The sequence below is a fragment of the Corticium candelabrum genome, chromosome 9, assembly GCF_963422355.1.
Source record: "Corticium candelabrum chromosome 9, ooCorCand1.1, whole genome shotgun sequence".
NCBI classification, from domain to species: domain Eukaryota; kingdom Metazoa; phylum Porifera; class Homoscleromorpha; order Homosclerophorida; family Plakinidae; genus Corticium; species Corticium candelabrum.
The window spans coordinates 3,328,422-3,356,026 of record NC_085093.1 but is presented as its reverse complement, the minus strand read 5'-3'; the positions used below and the strand labels follow the sequence as shown (position 1 = coordinate 3,356,026).

Sequence of the window (27,605 nt, the reverse complement as noted above, 5' to 3'; positions counted from 1 at the left end):
TGACAGCATCTACAGTAGAAAGATTACAAAGCCACAGCATTGTGGAGAACAATTAGATTGTCCATGCAATTTTTGGACTGCATGCATCATTAAGATAAGATCTTCATCGTAAAAATTTGTATTTCAAATTGCTACTGTCACTAATTAATGTTTCCTATTTCGTTTGCTAAACGGTTTGCTTGTGAAGATCAATGACTTTGGGCTCTTGATCGAAGCAATGTCGGCCTTCGCGGTATTTCTTGCATGCACGAATTGGCTGCGTAACGAAAGTAAATATTCGCACGTGCCACTAACAGCCATTAGATTGAAAGGTTGAGCAGACATCGCCAGGTTGCTGTTTCGTCGTCTACAGTTGTCCATGAATTTTAGCAAATTATCGAGCATTTTGTCGACATTTTGTACCGATTTTTCTCAATTTCTAGACAGTCTGTTGTATTAGGTGTACTAGCTGCACAACTTGACGACAAATGTTCACGCGTTTCCGTAGTCTGTGTTGCATCTCTAGACGTGTACAGCTCCTGTGTCCCAGTACAGTCACACTTTGACGTACTTCAGAATCTATTTGCCTACAAAAAGTGTTCTAGTAAATCAAAAACTACATAGTAACACCACGACAATAATCTTTGAATTCAGATAACCGACCATAAAAATTTTGCGTTTTTACGAGCCCCATGTAGTATACCTCTATAGATATAGAGCTGCTTCTACGAATGAGCGACCAATGGTGCAGCCACCTGGAATCGACGACTTCCTCGAATAGCGAAATCTCGTTCCCTTCTGAGCACTTCTACAAAAAAATTTCCTAGTTACTGACTCAGCTCAGCACTACAGTATACTACACAGTCAAAGCTCAACAAGCGAAGATCGCCTGCAACCCCGAGGGCGGCTGTATCTTACCTGTCTGCTTTACATACGCCTTCGCGAGTCCATCTAGATTGAAATCTCGTGTCTAGATAGGTGCACGTCGGTAGACAAACTCAAAACATCAAAAGGTTCGATCTGATGGCTATCTAGTTTCTCACACTCTTGCAGTCTGAGCTGTTACTATACGTCAGTCTAACGTTGTGTATGGCTATAGTCCTCGAGCACCTTTCCCACATGCAGCTGAACGTGCAAGAGCTGCATGATTGATTAGCCTCGTCTTCTTCTGTCTGTCCTCGTGCTGACGCAATTCCCCGTTAACAAACTAGTTTAGCGTGAAGTTTTGCTTTCGTCAAAAAGCAGCGATGGTGTGTAGCCTCTAATTAGTAGCTTATTTAGAAATAGTACCACAGAGCATCAATTTACATTTAATTATAGAGTGAGATCTTGCGTCACTGGAACTTTTCTGACCCCAAAGACAATTAACCCAAGACAAATTTAGAATTAAAATGTGGTTTGGTTAAAAACAAGCTAATTTTACTTATGACGTGGTTTGCGTACCTGATGGCTGAAGTCGATGAAGTAAAAATATTTAATGCAATACTAATCTCTAAAACCACTTTCTTGGACTTTAGGTTGTGGACGCGGTGCATGCAAGTGACTGTACGCTATATGTGCGAAAATCTATTTATTCGCAACTACTGTACCAGGAAGAACAAAATTTGGACTATATTCTATATGTATATAGAAGATATTTATATAATTATGGGCAAGGGACAGAAATACATGATTTGTTGTTTTTGATATGCAGTTTAAGTGCATTTGATGACTCACCTTGGTGTAGCTATGACACTGTAAAGCCACGCCCCCATTGTTTACTTTTTATTCCACGGCATGGCCGCTCGCTATTGCCAAGAAGTGTGATGGGCATGTGCACTTCACCTGTCCAAGACTTTCTGCCACACTGGCTTACTGAATTGCTGATGTGTTCCATCAAACATATAGCTAATGTCGTCACCACACTAGGATCAAACTGACTGTTTGTTAATCTGAAAGAAACACGGGCTTTTGCTTGACAAGTCTACAAAGAAGGGAGGCGTAGCCTCCAGCCCCCAGCCCAGTCCCCAGCCCCAGCCCCCAGCTCCCAGCACCAATGATCCTCCTTATTATAACCTCCCCGAGTCCCCAGCCTTCAGCCCCAGTACCACCAGCCCCAGTACCACCAGCCCCAGTACCTCCAGCCCCAGTACCCCAGCCCCAGCCCCAACCGGTACCCCAACCCCTGACGCTATTAATTAAAGCTGCATAGCAGTCCAGTCTATTCGTTGTTTATGTTTGGAAATATTAGTGCCTTAGATTAAATGCATTTTATGCGTGATCGAGCCAAAGCTATGAGAAATCACTTATCTATTCATATGAAGAGCCACTGCATGACGTCAGATCGTGAAATTTCTAACCAATGAAATAAATCTGGCTGTTTCTATACATCCTCTATTTTTATTCAGTAATACTGCAGCTGACGACACCCCTTCACATTTGAAGTTAAGTGAACTTACCTAAGGCTAGAGCTGTTCTGAGAACATTCCATTGTGGTGTAGGTAACAACATTTCCCTGGATTATTCATAAAGGGCTGCTAGCATGTTAATAGCGGCCTTCCTATGTGGGTTTGTTCCTGTAAGTTATCATTCTTAGATCCAAATGTGGTATGGCTTCTACTAACTAACCTGTACCACCCAGACACCATACCATCTCTACAACAGCAATTGAAGTCCAACTAAGTTCCGTACTATTGTTACAACACTAATCGTTTGCCACTTGACATCCAAAGAAATGAAGTCATACATTTAGGTACTAATTAACTCATTTGGTTTAGCTCAAGCTCCTCCTTTCGAGCGGTTCCTATCCTACTATATAGGACATGATACACCATCAATCGGTCAGCTGTCAGTGAGTTTCCAACAATATCCGCGAGAAACGCTATTGGCGCTCTTGAACCTGTTGCATCATGAAGTGGACACAGTCATTTGACTTAGACAATGTCGTTATTCTTGATTCTTGGCGTTGGTCTGCCAATTTATTGACAGTTGCTCTCATCTGTCTTCTGCTCGTGACAATTATACTAGTCTACTTACAACAAATGAAAGACCACATCCCAGGACCGACATCATTGCCTTTGATTGGAAGTCTATATTTGTTTCGCTCTGAACGACAACTACACGTTGCTTGTAACAAATTGTGCAAGCTCTTTGGTCCGATATTTAGATTACAGCTGGGATCTATTAATGCAGTTGTGGTCACCAACGCCAAGCTCATTTCTGAGGTGCAGAGAAAGCAAGAGTTATCTGGTAGAGCGTCCACAATGGGGTTCACTCGACTGATAAATAACGGAGGCAAAGATATCGCTTTCTCTGATGTTTCATCAGGCTGGAAATTTCATCGTAAATTTGTGCATGCTAATATGTTTCAAAGAAGACATCTGCAGCAAGCCGAAAGCTACATTCTAACTGAAGCTGATGTGCTTTGTAGAGACTTCCTGCAGTACGCTGACTCGAGAAAACCCATAGATTGCAAATGGAATTTGATTGTTGCTGTCACCAATGTTGTGTTTACAACGCTATTTGGTAAACGATTTACTTATGATGATCCTAAACTGGTTGAGTGGACAAACGGCAGCGAACTCTTGCTCAAGAGTCTCAGCAGTGGTGGCCTTCTGCACTGCATGCCTTGGCTGCGTGGACTACCCGGATTCAGTCAAAAATGGAATCAAGTGGTCAAATGTCAAGAAAACAACTGGAATCTTATGGGGCAGTTTCTCAAAGAAAAACTAGACAGTAACAGTCATGATGAATTGAACAATACTCCTCTTGCTGCACGAATGGTTTCTGCAGCAATGCAGCAAATGGAAAATGCAGACTATGAGAGTTTCCTGAAAGTGACATACAGAGAATCTTTAAATTCCGATAATGACCCTACTGAAACACTCCAACCGGCTCAGATACGATCAATTCTAATGGATCTGCTAGGAGCTGGATCCGATACCACAACTCACACCATGCGATGGTTGGTCGCTCTTCTCGTCAAACATTCTGACATCCAAGAGAGAGTCTTTACTGAACTTGATGAGGCCATCACAGGAGAACTTACGGCTGCACACAGAAGTGTCACTCCATTCCTCGATGCAGTCATACAAGAGACATTACGTCTCTATCCTGCCGCTCCGCTGTCTGTCCCACACAGTGCAACAACCAACACTTCTCTTGGCAGTTATTCGATTCCCAAAGACACCGTCGTGCTGCTTAACCTCTATGGAATGATGAGAGATCCCAATGTCTGGGTAAAGCCTGACACGTTTGATCCTGATCGATTTCTTTCAACAGACAGCATACAAAAGAAACTCCAACAGCAGCACTTCATGCCATTCTCTGCTGGTGTTCGGGCGTGTATGGGCAAGCATCTTGCTCAGATGACACTCTATCTACTTGCAGCCAAACTCTTCAAGACGTACCGTATGGAAGAAGTACTGGAAGAACCACTCGACCTTGAACCACAAGAAGACGGAGAAGCACCTGTTGCAAAACCGTATAGAATCCTTATTAGTAAACGCTGCTCTTCTGAAAATAAGGTAGCTTCTTAGAGGAACATTAATTTTGTGTAAGTTTTTAATATTTTTAATAAAATTTGTTTATACCACCCTTTTGCTATTTTTACTTTAGAAATTTCAAAGTTTTACAGTAAATAAATTTGAATTGACAGAAAAATTAACAGATTTTGCGTTAAGACTTTAATATTTTTGTTATGAACTTGTTATACCGCAGGTTTTTTTAATTTTTTACTTCAGTGTATAATAAACTTTCTAAACTCAAATCCAAAGTCTATAACTCAACATGTCAGCTTCTGCATTTCAGTACAAAAAAAAAAGACAAAAACTGTTTGACTGATTTACTCAGCTCAACCCCAGTCCAAACAATGAATTCGAAGCCATCATACCGTCAAGACATCGAGAATCCCTTCATGTGCACTATAGTAAGCTGAAAAATCTCTAATGCTTAGCAGTAATGTATTTTCACAATCTGTCAGTGTCACCACTTTGATTGCCTTTCATATTTAAGAACACTTAAAACCATTTCTTGGCTAGAACACTATCACATCAAAAGTAAATATTAAAAAGATGGTAGTCCAGCATATCCAGTCATGCAAATCATAATGTGGTCAAGCTTTTAATGTTATGACAATGGTGCTATGGATGCAATGTCCCTCAAAGCTATATCCTGGATAATGATGACAACTGATACTATTGATTTATTCAACCACCTATGCCTTGCAAAAGTTTTAATGTTCGTCCTGTACAACTGACAAACATCAACTTTCTGAATAATACAAGGTGTCTAACTTGCACAACTGTTTGCAACGCCCCTGCATGTAAAGTACAGTTGGTGTTGACAAACAAACATAAAGCAGACAACCATACAAGTGCATATATAATAGAGTTAAACAATATGTAAATTCAGTTGTTAACCCTGTTGAACATGGATGGAAGTACCGTCGTTTTCACTTTCTCCTAGGAAAGTTTTGCCATATTCATTGCCAAATCCAGTCAAATGTCAATGAGCATAATTAATTATGCAAGCAAGCACAGAACGTATCACAGTATCAAGAAGACTCAGGTGGCAGATTGGATCATCCTACCAACCGACTGTACTGACACAGCTAAAGCCGTTTCATGATAATTGTAATAATGCAATGCAGCGTTGACCAGATATTCAAGAATGATGTAGGCAACGCCCAAATAGTATAGCTTACAACCATACGGACCTGCGTCACAGCAAATATAAAGCTAAAGTCATAGCTAAAGTTCAATCACAATTCTACGTCTGAATTCTACTCTTTCAAATCTAAGACAGCTAGTAAGAAGCGCAACCACTACAAGCCTAAGTCATCACTATAACACAAATATGTCTCAATCAGCAGCACATTTGAGTCAATTCAAAGTTGCTTATAGTTTCTAGACCATAAATACAGCACTACAGTGGCTGCAGCGTCTCTGCCTCATTGCCAAACAACACAGCACACCGAGTGGAAAGAAACAAAAAAACATAATCCAAGCAATAATGGGAAAATCATCTGACAGTACACCAATCTCGCAGGTAGGGCAGATATTGCCACGAACAGTTCCATCCAGAAGAAGTATCCCTGGCGCAGTGGACATCTTTGAGACCGGTGGAGGAATATACCTTCCCATAGGTTTCTTTTTATAGCCTATAGCACACGTACAGGTCATCAAGTTAATACATTCGATATCTGATTACAATATGCACCATCCTCTAGCAACTGCTTGCACTGACCAACCTACAAACTCCACCTCCAGAGTCTCATAAAAATTTGTCTTGTCATACCTGCCTTGTCAATTAAAGGATGGGTTCAATCTACTACATGGACTGCCGTAGCCTAACATTAAAAGTGGGCAGTGCGTAATGCATTAAAATGGACCAATGATGTCACAAACCTATCACGTGACTTTTAAAAATTAATTAATGTATACATATATTTTTCGGAAATTACATATCAGCAACTTTGATAGAGTCAAAAGCAAAGACTAAAGTTACTGCAAACGATTAATTCTAGCTCTAGCTAGTTGGCAAGAATAATTTGACAATGAGCAAAGCAGTCTACTACTTAATGCACTTCTGCATCCAAAAGAGTCCAAGATGGAACAAGCAACTTTGGATTGAAAGTGGACCTTCACAGCTAAGCGGGTGGTTTGTCCAAACCCCTAGCCTCTAAAGGCCTGTAGCATGAATTTGCTGATAAAAGAAGGCTTTCTGTAGCTAGCAGCTAGTGTAATCATGCTGTAATCGTAAAGAAGTGAATGAGATCCACCATAAGTTGGAAAATCTTCTAAACAATATCCCATTCACGCCAATTCATACCAAGGCAGCCAATCCACTTCGTGCAAATACACTACTAAGCCAGCTCTGTTGTCGTTGTATGTAGAGAACCTATCTCTGTACATACTAGATGTGATACTTGTGCTCATCCTACCAAGTGCTTACACTATCTAACATGATCACATTCAAACAAGCTGCACTTGTTCTTTCATTGTCATTGCAACAGCCAATTGTCAACTGTCAACCACAATACAAAAAAACTAAGACTAGCTTTCTTCCTGCATAATGCACCGCCAACTGCATGTGCTATCTAGTACACTGCCTTCACTGCACAAATCAATAAGGCATGCTGTTTCTTTCCAAACAAGACAATTAAATACAACCCCTCCAGTGTGATTAAGTTTTTTTCACAACTAAGACGTGCCAAAACAACCCATGTTAGCAGAGCATCTTCCAAGAGACAAGTACAGCCCAGTACAGTTCAGCACAGCTCAGCACAGCATACCCTTGTGTGCTCCCAATCAACCTCATACCAACCCTATGTAATAAGGCACTGCTGGTAAACTCAATGTGTGTATTACAAATAAGAGCAAAAACGAATGACTCAACAGCTAGCAATTGACTGAACCATCCGGGCAGTCACATTTACCGGTCTAGTTATGGAGGTGACAATTACTATGCAATACATTACACTATTCCCTTTTATGCTAGGCTATTCCTCGAGCCTAATATTGCAATCAATCTGGTGGACACGCCAAACACATCGAGGATATCGAGCAACACTCTGGTTTGGTGGATCTTCTGAAAGAATAAGGTGGCAAATATGAGGTGGACACCATTGCCTGCTTGTTCCATTGGTGCTGCAGGGATCTGCTCGCTGTGGTTGAATTCTGCGACGAATGCAATTTACATGAACGATTTTTCTCTTTCTACCATTCACAATTTCCAGCCTAACTGGACTTCTAACTGACTGCACAATCCAACCTCCTTCCCATCGTGAATCTAACTTCCCTGCAGTTGGTATTGACAGCCAGACGGTGTCACCTGCATAAAAGGAACGCTCCGTTGCTTGACAACCATAGTTCTCTTTCTAGAGTTTTGCCGAAATGGCGACCTTAGTTTTCACAAAGTCTTTAATCTCTGCCAGCTTGTGTTTAAGATGAGCTTGATAGAATTCAGGCTCAAACGCTGTTTCTGGTTGCAAGCTATTGGTTTGACATGCTCTTCCAAACATTAGACCAGTAGAAGAATGTACTGTTGTTCTGTACGCAAACAATACCAATGACAGATGACACTCCCAGTCATGCTGTTTTTGAACATATTCTCAAAGCATTTGAAGCAATGATCTATTCAGACGCTCCACCATCCCATCCCCTTGTGGGTGATAAGCTGTAGTTCTAGATTTTTCTATGCCAAATGCATCCAATGTTTGTCGCAACAACAAACTTTAAAAATTTCGGCCTTGATTTGAGTGAATGACCTCAGGAATTCAAACGTTGAAAATAATTGCACTAGCTCTGATGTAATACTAGAAGCTGTTTGGTCTTTTAACGGAATGGCTTCTGGCCACTTGGTAAAATAGTCTTGTATGACTAAGAGGTATTTGTGTTTCCTCTTGATGAAATTGGCACCTCTAAAATGTCAACTGAAACCATTTGCCATGGTCGTCTAATTGGCATTGAAATCAGTGGAGCCTTCTTGGGTGAGAGGTTTAGTTTCTTGACATCTATAGCACTCTCGACAGTACACTTCAGCATCCTTGTTCATTCCAACCCAGTAGGCTAACTGTTGCAATTTGTCCAATGTCTTCAATCTTCCTTGATGTCCAGCACCAGGAACATCATGAGCTTGCCTCAGTGCCTGTTGGTGGAGACTATCCGGTGGAATTGGAACTGTAATTGCATCACTCATCGATTTAGGCTTATAACACCTACAGAGAACACCATCAACAACTGTCAACTGCAGCCACAATGGCACATATCCCTGTACAACTGAAGAAGTTGCATTAGGAGATGGCTCCAAGTGTGACATGCATTTACACAGTTGAGAAATAAGTGGCTCATTCCTCTGTGCCTGATACAATCTCTTGACAAGCAATGCGATACTCTAGTCAACGAACATGATTCATCTTTGGAAATACAACTACAGAGGCGAGATAGGGCATCTGTGTTGGCATTCTGCGATCCTGGTTTATGCTCAATCTCAAAGTTATACTCCTGCAAAGCTAAAGCCCAACGATAGAGCATTCCTTCCGTTTGTTTTGACAACCATTGTAAAGGAGCATGATCAGTATACAACTTGAATGACCGTCCAAGTAAGTAACGTCGAAACTGTTTGGTACCAAATACTATTGCCAAGCACTCTTTTTGGATCACACTGTAATGTTTCTCCGCTTGGTCCAACTCCTACTTGCGTAAGCCACCACTCGATTATCTTGTTCTAGCACGCACCCCAATCCAGATTCACTCGCATCTGTGTGCAACACAAATTGGCCAGCATTCGCGTGAAACTGTGGGTACACCAAGACAGGGGCAGTACTCAGAGCTTCCTTTAGCTGTTTAAATGCTTTCTGACATTCTGCCGACCATGTGAAGGGTACTCTTTCGTGTGTGAGCTGATGTAGTGGTCCTGCAATGTCAGCAAAATAATGAATGTATCTCCGGTAAGACAATGCAATTCCTAGAAACTGACGTAGCTTCGTTACATCATTCAGAATGGCCCAATTCCTCACAACCTCTATTTTATCCTCATTTGGAAGCGTTCCCTTAGCCGAAAATACATGTCCAAGATATTTCACTTCATGTTTACCAATGCAACATTTGTGTCCTCATAATGTATGACCAGCCTTCGGTAAACGACAAAAAAACTACTTGCAAATGCTTCACATGTGTAACGCAACATTTGCCGAATAAATGAGAAGGCCATCCATATAAGCAGTAACAAAGAGAAGATCACAAAAAAGTTTGTCCACCAGTCACTGAAATGAGCTAGGAGCACCTGTTAGTCCAAACGGCAATCTTTTGAACTAAAAAAGGCCTAAACCTGGTCCAGGGCAAAACGCAGTTTTGTGTTGATCTGACTCATGGACTGGTATTTGCCAATATCCATTTCGCAGATCAAGACTAGTAAATACTGTGGATCTGGCCAAACAATCTTGTACTTCATCTACAAGTGGCAGAGGATAGGCATCTTTAGAAGTTCTTTTGTTAATTAAGTTCTCGATAATGAACACACAATCTGAGTTCACCTGATTTCTTTTTCACAAATACTGCTGGTGCCATCCATGAACTAGTGCTTTTTCCTATGATGCCTTGTGCTAACATATCTTTGATTTGAATTTCAACCTCATTGCGACAATGAGCAGGTAACCGTCAAGGTGGAACTCGTATTGAGGATCCAGACGTAGGAATATAGTGACATGCCAGAGGAGTCAGTCCAGGCGCTGTTCTGAAAAGACCTTGGTTGTCTTGGATGATCAGAGATAATGTTTTGTTTGAACATGTTGGTAGCTCAGAGTGACAGTTATCAACAAAGGATGGTATTGTGCACTCATCAACCACATCCAATTCACAATCATCACCATTCACTAATGCAGACACACATTTTTCGTTATTTTGTTGAGGATGGAGCAAGAGTGGTACCCCTCACGTCCTTGCCTCTACGAAAATGCAGGCCGCTGCTTGACAGTTGTGACTTCCTACCTTGAGAGGTGTTGATGAGAAGTAAAGAGTTAAACCATTTCCCTGCAAAAAGTCAATACCAAGAATCACCGAAACAATGAGCTTATCAACAACCACAAAGTCATGGTTTCTTCTCTCTTTGTCCAGCTGCACCACAACAGAAACATAGTCCCGAATAGCAATCTCATCTCCAGAAGCTGTCAAAAGTCGCCGTTGTAAAATAGGCCGCATCTTCATAAACTTTGATACCTTCGAAAGCAAATCTTTTTGAAACAGAAAAACAGAAGATCCCGAGTCTAACATCATAGTTGTAGCAACACCTCCCACATATCCCGTAATAGTGGCTGCTTCAGACTTTACAGCAGCCACAACAATGCACTCAGGGCCTACCATGGCCCTTGCAGAAGCTCCTTGACCGTTTCCCTGACGACAGTCCCTAGCGTAATGACCTATTTGACTGAAATAATAGCATCGTTGACTCTGCCTACTCAGAAACTGTTCTGGATATTTGTTTTGTGTGTGACCAATTTTATTGCAGGTAATTCATCTAACTCTCGCTCGAAGACTTAGCTTGTTTGCAATCTACTGCACTCAAGAGTGCAACCTGTTCCGATAATGTCTCAACTTGTCTGTGTAGCTGTTGCAATTCATTCATATCGACCTTCTTATCACAGACAGCTGCAGTCGTCAAACATTGCTCCTCGATTGTCATCAGTAGTCTTGCTCAATCCACGAAGGAATTTAATTCTCGAGTTTCCCCGGCTGCTTGAAGTCGCCGGCTTATTGGTATTGGCAATCCGGCAAATTGATGCAACAACAACGTCTCTCTAACCGTATCATCCATGTTTGGCATAGCTTGATCCAACAGTTTCCGTAACTGATGTAGATACCTTGTAGGCGATTCCTCCAGCTGTAACACGCGTCTGTGAAACTTGTCCAAAGACACAAATTCTACAGTCTTCAGCCTAGTAAGGAGGTGCTGTTTCGTAGCGTCATAATTTCTTGAACATCTTCTGACAATTCCACCCACACTGCCAGAGCCTCACCTTCCAATAACGTAGGCAACTTGAGTGATATTGTTTCATTGCTCCACTTGTTGGCCTTACTGCATATTTCAAACCTTAGAAACCATTCGTGTACGTCTCCTGAAGAAAACATTACAGGAACACTACTGTGATGCTCTGCCATGATACGCTCATTGACACAACCACCTTCTGCTACCAATGTAATAGGCACCACTGGTAAACTCAATGTGTGTATTACAAATAAGAACACAAAAATGACTCAATAGCTAGCAATTGACTGAACCATCCGGTCAGTCACATTTACCAGTCTAGTCATGCAGGTGTCAATTACTATGCAATATTGACACCTTGACACTCTTGAAAAATACCAGTGTGTTAAAGCCTATTACCTCAAGCACTAATCCAGAATTTTGAAGTAGGGGGACGACCTTCCAGCCTAGCCATGCCCTTTGTCTAACATTTGAGAAAGGACACCCAAGTAAATATGTTTACAGCATTGAAACTTGTTTACTAACTGACAACACCAAACCCTGCTGGACATCAGTTTAATTAAAATGTGTCTAGCTATTAGGACAGAAATCATGCTACTGCTCTAGTTCAAATCGCTTCATTACTCTTATGCCCATCAAGACTGAGTCAGTCAATTATGTCATCTCTATCATCAGTCAGTACCTTAGAGTTAGTCTATCTGGCTGGCTGGCTGGCTGGAGAACCCCGAACAGTGAGCCACCTCATACATCCGGCCTGCACCATTACAGTAGAAATACACAATTTCACAAATCAAAAATTACAAACCATTCACATCAAACAGCTACTTTCCGTGTATAAATGCAATTTTAAGTTCAATGTTATCATGCTCAAATATAAGCTCAAACTTCCAACCAAAGCATGAGAGCACATACTTTCAAGCTGTCTGAAAATTCCAACCAATTTAGGGCAACGTTCGTAAATAATAAAACAGTTTCAACATTCCCAGGAAAAGGGAAACTACCATATGGCATGTCTCATGGAAAGTTGCATTACTAAACAATGTTCACACTGTCTATTATATACGTATATGTTAGTGTGAACTCTGACATGTATAGCTATCATTGGGTTGTCCCAGGTTATGGGACAACTTCTACCACAAGTTGAAAAAAGCTGGCTGGTGCATACTCTATCAACGGCAATGACTGCGGCTGAAAACCAACCAACAGGAACAACTAGCACATACGCTGTGACCATACAACAACAGCACATGCACCATAAAACGGTCGAACATCATTGTACACAAAGAATTTGGATTGTGTAAAAGTCACACCGAGAAAACCTCTAGAAGGTACAATACTAAATATAAAGAACAACAAACTGTAATCTGACTCTGGATATCTTCACCTTCGGTCGATATCTAGTCAGGTGTGAGTACGCACAAACACTGGGTTAGCCCCTTGCGTCTGATGGCGTTTGCATTGTGTCACAAGTGTTCGCTTCGAAACAACTATCCATTCATACAAAGAAGCCGTTCAGAGCAACATGCATTAAAGCACACGGAAACGTGGATGTGATGTCATCATGTTCACTACACTGTACAGCACAGTACGCCCCCACAATACGTCTTGAACAATGTGGCTACTGTACCGCAAGCATTACCTCTTCCTGGATTGCCGCTGTAGGGTGGTGGTTGTGGTGCATCCGCCATAGCCTTTCAAAGCACTCGTACAGTACTGTACACTGAACGAAGTTGTGGAAATTACAATTAGCGAAGCCTGTGGAGTAGAAAGAAGGAACCATCAACTGCACACTTGTATGCATGCAATGCTCCAGGCTCACCGTAGAATAGAGCCTGGTGTCCAACCTGCAAACAACACACGAGCGAGCAGCTCAATGAACTAATTATAACTTCCGTCAACAAGACTGGGTATGGAAATGTTGAATTCAATGTCACCTAGAGTATTTGCTTTTGCTAGATTTTTTAACCACGAATACCTTGCAAAAAAGTTTTATAATACTGCTGACCAAGAACAACTTTCTGAATAGTATCTGTGCGAGTAAGACGTAGCCTCGCCCGGAAGTAGCTAGGTCAGTTTAGGACGTGCGCTAGGAGACTCGAGCCCCGCCTTTGTCATTCCCCGGATTGTCAATCCTTCTCAGAGAGTGACAATCCGGAGAACGCCGGGGAGGGGAGAGACTGGCTCGAGTCAACTATACACAAGACAAACAGTAGACAACTTTCACACACTTGTTCATGTTGCAATAATTGCTATGCTAGACGCCATCTAGGGCATTGTTTCTGTTGACTTTTACTATGCTAAGACTGCGCCTGTCTTTTCTCAGCCGCCTGTATAAACAAGTGTTACGTGCACGTGGTGACAAGACGACGCAAGTTACTACCAAAGTACCCGGACTGGAAAGGAGTCAATTTAGTTGACCGTAGCGAGGCTTCTAATCCGGGTCGCACAACAGAAATGGGCGTGGTCCTATATGGGTCTCCATTGAGCTTTGGTGCGGTGTGTGTGTGTGTGTGTGTGTGTGTGTGTGTGTGTGTGTGTGTGTGTGTGTGTGTGTGTGTGTGTGTGGTGTGTGAGTGTGTGTGTGTGTGTGTGTGTGTGTGTGTGTGTGTGTGTGTGTGTGTGGCGTGTGTGTGTGTGTGTGTGCGCACAAATCTCAAATTTCTCCTCCCCACGGCCACGTTTCATGATAGGACCTACCCTAAAAAATCGTTTCCGTGTCCGACTACAGATGAGTCTAGGAACGATTCGTCTAAGTGAGCAAACTGCGACAAAAATGCTTCATGAACTTTCGTCACCCCATCCTTTTGTATTGTAGCTAGGGACTGTGTGTACTTGACAACCGAGAAACACCTTCAGGAGTTGAATGCCACCTACAGTCAACTATTCACACGTCCCATACTACAATCAATCCTTTACTACACTGTACTGCATCTAACACTGTTGATAGTCAATGTTTGATGATATCAACTTCTATGTCAGTAAATACCATACCACTGTCGTTACAACAGAACTGAGTGCATACCCAGACTGTACATTTCAGTTGTCTTGATCACGATCACAAACTGACGACTACCTATACCAGGTCTTTACACGTAATCCAAACTACTAGGAAGTTTGCATGTTTACTTCCATGACAGCTAGGGTTTCAACAAATACGTATTGTGTAGCTAGGACTCAGTAGATGGTCTGAAAACTCTGTTGGACGTGTTACTCACGAACGCGAGGCGTCTACGGATACCGTACAACTAAAAAGCTGCTATCAGGTCGTCCATCCTGTGTACATGGTGTTTAGTTATTTGCTTTTCCTAAAGATTTAGCACTTAGAAACAACGCCTAATCTACATTTGCACGTGTATGTTTTCCCACCAACAACCCGGTCTCGCGCAGCCAGCCTTCCCCTTTTTGGCATTTTTACTTCAAAAGGGGAGGGGCTGGCTGGGCGAGACTGGCTGGGCGAGACTACGGTACCAAGCGTCTAGAGAGCGAAGGTGCCGGGAATGCGGTACGTGTATCTGAAATGTACCTGACTTGTAACATTTTGCTTGTTCCACAGTGTTTCTGCATAGTGGTTCTGCAGTCTTGACAGCTTGAAATTTGCACCCTTTGTTTACACGCCTGCATTGGAACCCCTGGTTGCATAAGACCAGTAGGTTGGGCTAAATACATCAGTATGCAAAACATTATCACGCCACCAATGCATACCTACCTAACCCTAACTCATAACCCTAGCACTCTCTAGATATATTACGATGTCATGATGATGGTACATGTATGTCCACTGCAATCAGTGACCACCCTCTCAGTGTCTTCGACTACGTTGATGAGATACCAAATCAGCCCTCGACAGGCAAACTTTTCCACATTGAGAACAAGTCAGGATTAGATCCAATTAATTTTTTAGGACTGGTGCATCAGCACACTTTCTTGCCAGTCTCTTGACTTCGATATCTGAAATACGAGATCATTCAGATTTATCCAAAGACTGGTGACAAAGTTTACGCAATTTGGTTCTGTCATTAGCAGAAAGTTCAAGTGTGTCCGGATTGATAGAACAAGATTTAAGACTGCTCTCTAATTAAGGAGTCTTTGAAGCGGAGATATGGAATATGGACGACCCTGGGTCAGGCGACGTTTTCCATGTCCAAGTTCCCCGAATAGCAGCTGTTTTGGTATTCTGTCATCATGCATAAGTATGACATGTTAGTAGCATATTTAGATATATATTCATAGATCATATACTACAAATCTGCAATACCTACTACATGTACAACAGCTAGAGTTTTCTCTATTACACGTTTCTTATGCCTCAGTGTTGTTGACTTGATCAAGAATATGGTAGTGTGCTCCGACTTTGATAAAAAATGTTTTCACTCTGTCTCTCACAAGATCGTCTTGTATAACAGTCACCAATTCTGTCAAGAAACCAAAAGTGCTACCCAAAAATGTCTGAAAGATAGTTGAAGGCAGATCATTGATGCACTGAATGAGTTGTGCTGCTACTTGCCCCCAAGCTGGTAACACGTAACTGTAGTCAATAGAAGACGGTGTTTTATCCGACTGATTGACTCGATGCAAGAATAGCAGATGATCAAATACTGTGTGACACACCTGTTTGAAATATGGCACAATGCAATTCAACAGCATGCATTCACTAGCAGTTGGTAAAGATCTCAAATCACTGTTGTTATGTCCAACACTTTCATTGCTCACTTCTTGACTTCCATCTTCCATGCCGTTTGATGTCTGCTGGCTTATGTCCATCGCCAATCTGGCAGCTTCCTTGACCAGTTGTACAATAACATTAACACCCATTGCTGCTTGCTTTGCAAGAGAAGCCAACACAGGTTCCATAACAGCTAACTTGCTGACAGTCAGCTGAAGAGCAGGTCTGCTATCAAAATCAACAGCGACAATACACGACTCTACAATAGAGTCGATAAGGCACAATATCTCTGACAATTCCATTGCTGCAAAACATCCAACTGAATCACTACTACTGTACAATACCAATGAATTCAACTCACAAGCAGACGGTGTCACAGAGAATATGAGCAAGTCGTGGGCCATCTGAAGAAGAAGCTGATGAGAAACAAGACTCACCACCAGTCTTCGAAAAGAAATACTACAATTAAACAAAGAGCACTTAAAACAGAATTGAATCTTTAACAAGATCATTAGCTGGTAGTCACACACATTGCACAGACCATCAAGACTGTTATCAATTAATCTCTAGACAATAAGACTAACTCACGTGAATTTAGAAACTAACAACTATACCAATCAAGTCTTTCCTAACAGAAATAAGCAGAACCAATCTTCACAATTTTAACTTATGATGTCAAGATTACTGATGACTTCTACAAATCTGCATAACAAACTTGGTCAATAGCTACATCCAACAACTTCTTCATCTGTTAAATTATCCAGTACCACCCAGTGCATTCCTTCAGTATAGTGAATTAGCAACAATATTTTGTAGTGACGCAAAACCAAACCAGATGTGTTTAGTAGTACAGGCTCATTGCTGCTTCAGTAATAATCCAATAAATATGGTAATTGTAGATCATTTATCAGCATAAAATAAAAGTAACATAAATTCCCAAAATAACTCAGCCCAAGGTTCTTCAGTTGAGTAAATGTTTCAGAGATTTACATTTGAATTATATTTGAAAAGGGACATCAAACCAAATTTTCATGAATTTTTGTTTATGCTGTGTATCTCTCTTCATGATCAGTGTAAGCATCAACATCCGTACACAAGCTTGACTACAGTGTACGATTATAAAAATATCATGAATTTCTATACTGGAATTTACAATGTCAAGGAATTCACTCATGCAAGCTTTGTTGTATGCCAAAACTTCAGCATCAAATATCAGCATTCTGGTGTATGGGGCTGTTAATAGAACAGCTAAGCCTACTATGTAAATCTGCCCACATATGGAACAGCAAGTAGCGCACTTCACGTGCTAATGCACAATAACACAACATGCCTGTCTATTCAGCACTACACTAAATCTGCAATCAATTGTAAAGAAATTATGCTGTGTTGCTAAAACTTTAATAGAAAGAAACTGGCAGTAGTGGCACAATGCAAGGAGAGACCTCTTAATATATTCTCAAATAGTTCCACATGCAGTGACATTTATTATGTTCAAATAAACAATACTAATTGTTCAAGTCTGTCTATTCAGCAAATTTACCAACAATAGAACTCCAGAAATAGAGATATGTAACTCGGTTAGCATGATTAGTACCAGGCACTTCAACCGACCAAACTTATTATAGCTGTAGTAACAAGTTCTTCAAAGAAGCTGTGTATTGAGGTCTTCTAATGTAATGATTAGTCATCATAGTATTGCAACAAATTATGCTGAGAAACCAACAAGACTAAAAGCAAAACTGAAACCAAGTCTGTTCTCGTGATTTTCATGATTCTAATGGTGTAAATAGAATACAAATAGAACGTAAGCAATTAAATAAGACAGCTGCCTGAGTACAGACAGGCCCAAGGCTTCCTAGATCACATTTGCACTACACATGATCACTGCAAAGCGTTAGGACACATCCATCCAGTTTCAATTACATCATCTGGAATCAGCCAACTTTTTCAATCACTTTATTTCTACATTAGCTACGGTATCTTTAACTCAGTCTGTTACCATGACAGCATTGCTGCACTTGCACAGTAGAAGTGTTCATAATAAAATTACTGTGCAGCAGCCACCTATATATAATTTTCCATGCTTGTCCAGTGGCTGGGCAATGTGCATGCTATCAACCACAGCAACGTATAGCTCATCCAAATTCAATCCACCTCTGAAAGTGGATCAGAGCAATTAAAACCTCATACAACTCTAGTAACAGAAAGGCCCTGTAAGAGCACTTTTAAAGCCCAAAAAGGGAAAAATTATATTACTACAAGTCTACTATAGTATGCAGAACAACAAGCTCAATCTCTTTGCAGCATTCTATTCAAACTCTACAAACATATCACATTGTCAGAATAATTGGAAGTGTTACATACCGTCTTTTGATGTTTTTGTCATCCGTTTCTGGAATAACAAATGCGAGAGAATGAGACACCTCATCACTCAATGGATCGTCCACATTCAACCGAACTCGTTTCCGCCTTGCTGCCGCCGCTGAAGCAGTAGCAATAAACACCTTCACAAATCATTGCAATAAGGTTGCCAATAGCCATCATCTGCTTACAATTACCTGTTCTGCAAGATGAAGAGATCGACGAACAACACCTTCAGAGGTGTTTTTTCGGCTTACAACTTTGACATCATCATCCTTCCCTTTTGGACTGGCACTTTCAGGCTCATACCGATTGATCAAACTCTTCACTGCATCTAGAGAAGCATCCATTGACTTGGCAAGACAACTGCAGACAGGCTGAAGCAATAGATGCCTCAAATTTTGTTGGCAGCAACCAATCAATAGTCTGAAACAACATACAGTATACAACTGCACATCATGTTTATGTACATGTGCTCATGAATCAGTGTAACATAAAACTGTGAATTAAACGTCACCTTCATGGAGGGCCACAAGCACACACACCTGTACACATATGTACATGCATGTGCACATGGGCACCCACACATGAAAACAAACAAACAAACAAACAAACACACAAAAACATACATACAAGCAAACACACAACATGTAAATGGCGTGCGCATAATAAAGTAAACACACAAACAGGCCAGCATACAAACTTCTGTTGAGCACAAAGCAGATACACACACACACACACACACACACACACACACACACACACACACACACACACACACACACAAACACACACACACACACACACACACACACACACACACACACACACACAAACACACACACACACACACGCACACACACACGCACACACACACACACACACACACACACACACACTATTCTTTCATTAACAGCTGCAATGACCTAAACGTTGAGCAGCCAACTCTTGTTATCTTCTCATCTTCCTGTACAATCAAGACTCCTGTCAATTCCAACATCTTTTTGATAATGTCTGGTACGAGATTAATCACTAGACTGTCTCCTGACTCTCCTAACTTGGGTAACTGCTCAGCAATTAAATCCAATGTCTGCCCAGCAACATGACTGAAACCTACTGCAGACTCGTGGTCCCACCCACGAGAAACAGCCCAGCTACTCAGTACAGGTAGCATCACAGAAGTCAGTATGTACGCAAAGAAAGAAAGCCCAGGCGCTTCAACTAGTATTCGTAACACACTAAACAGCAAGCTGGCAATCTCATTCTGCAATGATCCTTCACACTGTGGCACTATTTCAGCCAGTCCGTTCAACAACACTGTCCATACAATAAGAATGCCACTGCCCTCCATATCAAGCATCGATAGCAACTCGCGTACAACTGCGTCATGTCCAAGCAGACATATCCTCTCAGCACCTCGGAACTTCGGCCGGTTACACATTGCAAAAATTGTCGAAAGTGCCTTGGCAACACGACTAAGATTATCCAGAGCACAAGAAAATGATTCCTGACTAAAGGTCATTTCACTTGTCTCCAACTCTTCACTAATATTCTGCACGAAAGGCAGTTCATCTAAAAGCAACTTTAACAAACACTGAACACACGGTATGGCTGCCTCAGCAAACACAGAAGGATCTCCATGGTTCAATACAGCAGCCACAACTTCCAGAACTGCATTGCGAGTCGAATTCTTCCTGTTCTGTGTTATGTTCGCTGCTTTACTAGTATAAGGTGTGTGCTTCACTGCACAAATAGCTCTAAACACAGGTTGCCATCCTGACTTAATTTCTGTGGTTGATGCTTCAACCAGCTCACATATAGATGTTACAACCTACAAAATTAAACGTCAAGCTGTGATTAAGGGTTCCTGTTGTGCATTGCCATAATCTATACTTGATGTTCTGTATCAGAATCAACCAACTGCAAGGCCAATAGTGTTTCTAAAGATCTGAACATCATCTCTTGAACAGTAAAGCCCGGTTTTTCTTTGTATGTTACAAGTACCCTGCTCATGATGTCATGCAGTAAAGCAACAGAGTCTTTAGCAATTTGACGATCAGCATGACATGTAGCCTGAAAAACAGAATCTTACATTCATGGAAATTAGTAAGAAACACAAAGAAAGAAAAGACTCTGGAGGAGTTACATGGACAATTGTATTAGCAAAGGGTAAGTAACAGAATGAAACTAACAAACAGATAGACAAACAAACTGACAATAAACAAACAGACAGACAAACAGACAGACAAACAGACAATACACAAAAACATGAATAAAAATAGATACTCATTTCCACAAGCAACAAAACAATAAACAGACAGCAGACAGAAGAATTAACAACTAGAGTTGACAAAGTACTAAATCAACAGATAGCAAACAAGACGACAACACACAAGCAAGCCTGAAGACACAAACATCATAGACTCCATTTACATATCTCCCTCTTGCCTGCACAAGTGTTTCCGATGCCATGGACCACAAAATGACCAGATGTAGAAGAGGACGTTGATCATCTGCAGCAAATCTGGTGAGTACGTCAGCAATCCATCTCAGTTGCAAACCAACAGACAAACTCAATGAGTTTGATTTAGACAGGTGGCAATGCCCATAAGCTCCACCATGCCCTAATCCCTTCCTGACAGTGTTGCATAGCAACTGTACAAATGTTTTCAATTCATGCCAACTGAGAGTATCACATGCCTGATCACACACTGACTCAACCATTCCAGACAAAAGACTGAGAACACTTCTTGCTTGTGCTGGCTCTAACAGGTGGTTATCATATAATTCCTTGTCTGACAACGATTTCAGAAGGATATTCGTTACATTAGACTCGACAGTGGTTGGAGAACGAGGTGTTTGCATTGCAGCAAAGGCAGCTCTCTCAAGCTCACAAATGTACTGACAACACCTAGAAGACATCATGTTACACCAATACAATGACATAATCATAATGTTGTAAACAACAATCATCAAAATCACAATCATACCTGAACACATGCTGCCAACAGTCTGGAGACTTTGATGCACATTGAACTGCCGTGTCCAACAGTGCTTCCATACACAACACAGCAGAAGAGGAGAGACGAACTTCTTTCCCTTCGTTTGTGCAAGCCATGTCGACCATATGTAAAAATGCATCTGCACAATGACCTTGCATGTCCAAACGGCAGCACAGACGAACACTTAATCTGAGCCCCTTGAGACACAATGGTGTAATAGAAGCTGATGAATTAGAATGACCTAAACCTATTCGAAACACAGAAGATGATTCAACAGATGTTTGAAAAGGCAGAGAAAGAATGTCCAGCAATGAGCTCCAAGCCACATCAAGAATCCTCTGTGCTATCTCATACAGCAGCTGCTTCAGTTGACCAGCTTTCCCAATGTCCTCGTCAGTGCTGCTGTCCGCTCCTTCCACTTCTTTGCCAAGAAGAGCCGTAAGCAATCTAATAAGGGGTATAACGATGTCCTTGTCCGATGAGATGTCAGGCCATCCTGCCACAGCTAGAAGATTACAATTCATCACACTTCTCACAATTTGATCACTCCCTTCCCGTGGGAAGCAACTTCCTGGACAAAGACTAGTAAGTTGTTCAGCAAATTGTACCTGTTGTACACACAAATGTCAGCATAATTTGTAAACTAATTATTACACCAGATTGATTTACTAACAGTTACACATTATAAAAGCAGACGAGCAAAGAAAATCTTTGAACAGACTGACAGGCCAACATGCAAAGCATCAGAAAGGCAAACAAACAGATAAATAAACAGACAAACAGAAAAACCGATGGACAGACATACAGTTGGTTTCACACCTAACTGTGCTTCAAGATGTTACAAAAATACACATATTTAGTACAAGCAAACAGACGGATAAGATACACAAAGCTACACAAATAAAAACAGATCAATAAATCAATAAACACATACAGACAAGCAAGCAGAAAGAAAGACAGGCATATTAAAAACAAGTACTATTAAATACAATTACAATACAACACGGTTCTAAAACGTAATGGTACTGACTTGACCTGCAGCATAAACTCAGGAGTCTTCCTCTCTGCATAGAAACCACTTGACAACAACTGATAATTCAGCATCATAACAGCATACAATGTAGCATACACAACATCGGCATTCAAAAAAAGTATTTGCCCGGCGGTTTCTCTGTCATTCGACGTACTAGCAAGAAAAAACTTGGATGCAAAGTTCTGTAACATCTGGTCCACCAACTGAGTAGTACTGGCCTCCAACAATGACGGAAGAATAGCAGCAAGAGAGTCAACAAAGTGACTAACAGCACTTGTCACGTCCTCTGACTCAGACCCTATTAGTGGTAAAGTACTAGCAATGCCACTCACTGTTTCATCAAACTTGCACCCAGTTTGCTGTTTAAGTATGTCACTGCCTTTCATATTGCCAACACCATTGTTCAACCGTTCTAATACTTCTTGCTCAATATCTTTCATATCAACAATCTGTTGTAATGACGTCAGCAAACTCAGCGCAGTCTGCACAGCAATGTTGAAAAATTTTTGCCCGCCTGTCTTGACAGTATCCACAACAGTTGGGAGTAACCTAGAAATAAACCAATCACAACCATCACACATAAGTAATAGCCAACATGCCTACAGTCGTAAAAGATCCAAATCTCCGTCACTGTGAGGCTCAAATTTGTTGTGACCCTTTCGAGGGCCACAAAAATCCAGCAATCGGCTGGGTGATGACACAACCTGCAAGGGACACTGTTTACACAAATAAAAGCCACTAGTAACTTCATGCCCTAGTTTCTCCCACTGTTGAACAACACATCACACACATTGACAATGTATCAACATTCTTACTGCCAGCTTTGTGCTAATATGAAATGCATAAACATAGAAATCATCAAGAGAAAGACAGAGAAAATATTGTATGTGACACTAAGAGAAGATCATCTTTAAAAGGCTACCATCTCATTTTTCTCTGTAAAGTGATCTGATAAAATCATTATTATCTACCAATGGTAATACAGACACCCACACATCTTGCATTCTACAGCATTCTAAACCACCATAAAGCATACATGCCAGACACCCTGAGAGGCCTAATTCCCATGTTAAATGCCATAGTTGCTCAGAGTCACAGACCACACAAGTAGAGTCTAGGTAGGGGTGCAAAATATACACAGTAAATACATCTGCATATGAATCAAGTAGACTACTTAAATCACATCTCTGCATGTTCATTATTATGTATACCTCCCAAATGTGTAAACATAAGGGAAACCTATTAAAGAAGACAACATCACTCTTCATCAAACAGAATTTGGTCTTTGTACATTAAAGACCTCTAAATATGTGTGTATAATTTGCATGATCTGTGATTATGTTTGCCACACAAGCCACTTACTTTCCCTAAGCATAGTTCGATTGCTGGAGCCCGACTTGTGGCCGGAGCTCCCAAAAGCAGTTGATGAAACACTGACGCCAATGACAAAGCTGCTGCACTTATTGAGCCCACCAGTCTCACAAGTTCAACTGATATTAAGCAGCAAAGCTGGAAGCAGGTTGACGTCAGACAGTTCTGGTCTGATTTCCTAAACATCATTTTTCCAGTTCGTCCTCCTGTCTTTGTTTCCGATAGTTCCGTGGGATTTAGAAGGCTCACAAGCATTACACACACAGAGTTCCTATTTTGTCAAACATCAAATACATAACTACAAATAGAACAAATATAACTGTCAAGTATTGTTCATACTGAATAACATCTAGAAACGAGTCCTGTGTTGTGAAAATGAATGGTGTGAAGGAAAGAAGTCGAAAAAAGAAATCCAGACAGCTCTGGAGTTCTGCCTGCTCTCGACTTTTCCCAACTTGACCTGACCTGGACAAAAAGCAACATGATGGACAGGTCCTGTTGCAGTATTGACTTACAGGCACAAGCACCAACCTAGCAGTCAGAATCTTTCCACAAATGAACACTACCACAGCATTATAACGATCTAGTCCACCTTTGTTTGCCTTAATTAACATGCATTCAGATTTGATGGCTGACATGTGGACAGTGACTGGCACAATGTACTGTACCTGGTGAATATCAGAACCACATGCTGCTGCAGCATCTTTGCAAAGAGTTTCAATGAGTTGATTCAATGAGGCTCGACAAGCTGTTTGCACGGTAGTATGTGACACTTTTGTAGAAATCTTGATGTAGATCTAATATCAAAGTCACGCTTACCACAAGGCAGTAAAAGGTGTGTGTGTGTGTGCGTGTGTGTGTGTGTGTGTGTGTGTGTGTGTGTGTGTGTGTGTGTGTGTGTGTGTGTGTGTGTGTGTGTGTGTGTGTGTGTGTGTGTGTACTCACATCCACCACTGACATCAATTGATCTGTACTTGGCCGAGCAGATGCAACAGAACATAAACTGAGAAGCACCTAAAACCAGACACTACTGCTACAGCAAAAGTATACCAATCTGCACTTTACATGCACCTTCACGATTCTCGTTAAGACTTCACTGCAGTTGCTATAAAATAACCAACTTGTTGCCAGTAGTTGAAGTATGTTCACTTGAATTCTCATGAGACTCTGATTGGGTTCTCTGTTACTCTCTGCAGTAGCAAGCTCCAGATTGGTGCTGTCAGAGTTTGTCAAAGAACAAGGGTTTGGACACTGAGCCGAGGACCAAAGTACCTAGACACAGCCATACTGCAAAAGCCAGCAGAGCAAAACCACACATCCCTGATCTATTGTACAGTACCAGCATCTCTCACACTTGTCTGTATTTACTACTCAGACAGACACTAATAGCTTACACATCTCAATTCAAAGTATTAGAAACAAGAAAGCAAGCTATCCAGCCGACTTGACAGCTTGTCTATAACATACTTCTATATAAATTCTAAGAAATTAATGATACATCTGAATGATCTTTCACCAAGAAAGACAATGAAAGAACTTTAGAAGAGAGTTGACTTAAGGAAATCAAATAACTGACCGGCACAAACTAGAAAGAGCACATGTTTAGATAGACCGACCTCCTACATACTATAATGTGTTGTGTGTCTATCTGTCTGTCTAATACAAATTGCATTACATGTCATGCATGCATGAATTAGCAGTATTACTGCAGTCTATGGCCACCAGTACCATGCTATGTATAATGTCATCAGTGTCATCAGTAAAATACAATTTACTCTAATCATCCAAGAATCCTACACTCTTCACCCATGAACCACAAATTGGTCTAACTCTACTTACTGTTGGGTCTAGCGTTGCGATTTCTCAGAAATGACTCTCCCACAGTGCACTCTAGAGAGCAAAAGCAATCTGCTGCTTCCAACATATTTCATTTCTTGCTGTGTGTCTGTAATGGATTTTCTGAGAAAGGTAACTTAACAATCCATTCTCTAGGTACCTAAACTATGTGCTGCAGATGTGCAATCTTGACATCATTTTTAAAAAGAAAACTTCCATTATTTAGAGTAAATGGTTAAGCTCAACCTTGAAGGTATAAAAGCCATACCACTCATTCCAATTCCTATCAAAGTCTCCCGCCACTACCGCCACTACCACCACCAACAATGTCTATATATTCCTATTTGAATAATGCCATTAACTGTTTCGGTTGTTCCATGATGTGGTGGTTCAATACTATGACATCTGTTTAACACTATCAAAGATTCCATACTTCAGTGTACCACTAAGCAACAAACTTTCTTAGTAAGCATTGTTCTACTCCCACCACTTCCCCACAATATAAATACTTTTTCGCCACCATATGAATACTTCGGTCTTCCAGATCTACACTTAGTAAAACCAGTACCACTCATTTAATTAAATAATGACCAACAAGGTAACACTGGCTACGTCTGAAAGACACGCATAACTAGACAATCAAGCCAAATATTCTCTATGATATGCCTCCAGTGTTAAAACTATGCAGCCACATTATACACACTCATAAGTCTAATTATTCTCTCGGATTCCTTGACTACTTACTGGTACACAGTATTGACACATCTTTGTATTTGCCAGATTTGACTTACTGCTAAACTAGCCCTTATTACCTCATAAACTTGACTGCCCTTTTGAAACCTTGGGAGGTACTCAATACTTAAAGCACGCAACTCCCAAACTAGGACCCCAGCAAAGCGTACATTTTGTAGTCCCTATGGTTGACAACTAATATCACAAAGGCCTCTTTATCAAATACTTCATAACAAGCATCAGCAACTCACTGGTAAAACCAGTCTAGTCCTCCACCAAACTCCTGGCCAGCTAATTAAACAATATCATCCTGGCCGCCATTTCCTCAATTCTCCCATCTTAATCGGGACATGAAAGAAAAACCAGATCAAGTTTACAAATACACACTATCTAGATACAAACTCAAATAATGTCTAGACAACCTGTGCTCCTGAACTACAGAATCATGTTTTGGAGACACATAATGTTGTTGTTGCTAAAATTTCTATGACTTCTATTTTTGAGTACTTGCACATTCCAATTTGTCTGTATTTATCGCATATATTATAATTTAGACTACATTTGCAACAATGTTGTCTCTCTCTTTACTCAAGCACCACACAAATCTGGGCTAGGTCTACCTCAATTCCATCCAAGGCCAGCACAGCTAGCCTTGCCTGTCTCGACAGAACAGCCTGAGACAAAGGAACAAAGACGTCTGTTTCGTGCCAGGCAACAGCAACGTTCTTCTCTCTATTAGCACACACATTTAACTAACACTCAGTCGACACCATCCACATTCACGGATATTCTCCAGCAAACCACTCACAAGGTGGTCGGCCTCGCACTAGCCGTAGACGTGTCTATTCCGACAGAATCAAAAGGCGATGCGGTAGCTATGAGATTCAATTAACAAATAGACAAATAAATTACTATCTCGCTAGAACTCATCAAGGTGTACAGACGGATAGGCAAGCTGACGGACTTCACACTTGGCTAATGTGTACCGAGCTGACAACCTGGGAAACGGCGTTTACCAGTGCTAAGAGTTCGTTCACAGGCGTCGCCTAGAGCCGTCAGCTTCCCACTTTCTCGTTTCAACTTCTGAAGTAATGTTTCCATTCCAAATCCGGGATACAAGAACCCCTGGTCTCCCGACTCTTGTGCGCGTGTGTACGGTTTACAT

General features: G+C 41.2%; 4 protein-coding genes across 4 annotated transcripts; 1 reads left to right on the top strand and 3 right to left on the bottom strand.

Moving 5' to 3' along the window:
* The first annotated feature begins 2,617 nt into the window (after window positions 1-2,617).
* Window positions 2,618-4,607, top strand: LOC134184129 (steroid 17-alpha-hydroxylase/17,20 lyase-like). The gene has a single exon (XM_062651746.1). It carries the CDS (start codon window positions 2,868-2,870, stop codon window positions 4,494-4,496), a length of 1,629 nt encoding a protein of 542 aa, XP_062507730.1. The 5' UTR covers window positions 2,618-2,867; the 3' UTR covers window positions 4,497-4,607.
* Window positions 4,608-5,580: 973 nt separating this feature from the next.
* On the bottom strand, window positions 5,581-10,156 carry LOC134184453 (uncharacterized). Its single transcript, XM_062652147.1, has 2 exons — window positions 9,995-10,156; window positions 5,581-6,118 (listed from the first exon to the last, which is right to left on the bottom strand). The coding sequence occupies exons 1-2, from the start codon at window positions 10,068-10,070 to the stop codon at window positions 5,865-5,867; spliced, it is 330 nt and encodes a 109-aa protein (XP_062508131.1). The 5' UTR covers window positions 10,071-10,156; the 3' UTR covers window positions 5,581-5,864.
* On the bottom strand, window positions 8,005-8,784 carry LOC134185062 (uncharacterized). The gene has a single exon (XM_062652842.1). It carries the CDS (start codon window positions 8,776-8,778, stop codon window positions 8,416-8,418), a length of 363 nt encoding a protein of 120 aa, XP_062508826.1. The 5' UTR covers window positions 8,779-8,784; the 3' UTR covers window positions 8,005-8,415.
* A 5,487-nt stretch (window positions 10,157-15,643) lies between the features above and the next one.
* LOC134184128 (brefeldin A-inhibited guanine nucleotide-exchange protein 3-like) lies at window positions 15,644-27,541 on the bottom strand. The gene is made up of 19 exons (XM_062651744.1): window positions 27,457-27,541; window positions 27,249-27,315; window positions 27,061-27,172; window positions 24,944-25,144; window positions 24,818-24,886; window positions 24,541-24,669; window positions 24,404-24,474; window positions 24,212-24,337; window positions 23,864-24,143; window positions 23,105-23,205; window positions 22,504-23,050; window positions 21,457-22,076; window positions 20,915-21,377; window positions 20,360-20,539; window positions 19,393-20,297; window positions 18,664-18,892; window positions 18,470-18,609; window positions 16,467-16,564; window positions 15,644-16,409 (listed from the first exon to the last, which is right to left on the bottom strand). The coding sequence occupies exons 1-19, from the start codon at window positions 27,539-27,541 to the stop codon at window positions 15,742-15,744; spliced, it is 5,091 nt and encodes a 1,696-aa protein (XP_062507728.1). The 3' UTR covers window positions 15,644-15,741.
* Between the last annotated feature and the right edge of the window lie 64 nt (window positions 27,542-27,605).

What these genes read in the sequence shown, in the direction of transcription:
- LOC134185062 (XM_062652842.1), bottom strand. Translation starts at nt 8,778, where the DNA reads ATGTCACACTTGGAGCCATCTCCTAATGCAACTTCTTCAGTTGTACAG.
- LOC134184128 (XM_062651744.1), bottom strand. Translation starts at nt 27,541, where the DNA reads ATGGAAACATTACTTCAGAAGTTGAAACGAGAAAGTGGGAAGCTGACG. An exon ending in TGGCCTTGGATGGAATTGAG is followed by an intron (nt 25,145 to 27,060) that starts GTAGACCTAGCC and finishes GGCTGTGTCTAG; the next exon opens with GTACTTTGGTCCTCGGCTCA. An exon ending in CTCTGTGACACCGTCTGCTT is followed by an intron (nt 16,410 to 16,466) that starts GTGAGTTGAATT and finishes GATGTTTTGCAG; the next exon opens with CAATGGAATTGTCAGAGATA.
- LOC134184453 (XM_062652147.1), bottom strand. Translation starts at nt 10,070, where the DNA reads ATGTTAGCACAAGGCATCATAGGAAAAAGCACTAGTTCATGGATGGCA. An exon ending in ATTTGTGAAAAAGAAATCAG is followed by an intron (nt 6,119 to 9,994) that starts GTGAACTCAGAT and finishes CGTGTGCTATAG; the next exon opens with GCTATAAAAAGAAACCTATG.
- LOC134184129 (XM_062651746.1), top strand. Translation starts at nt 2,868, where the DNA reads ATGAAGTGGACACAGTCATTTGACTTAGACAATGTCGTTATTCTTGAT.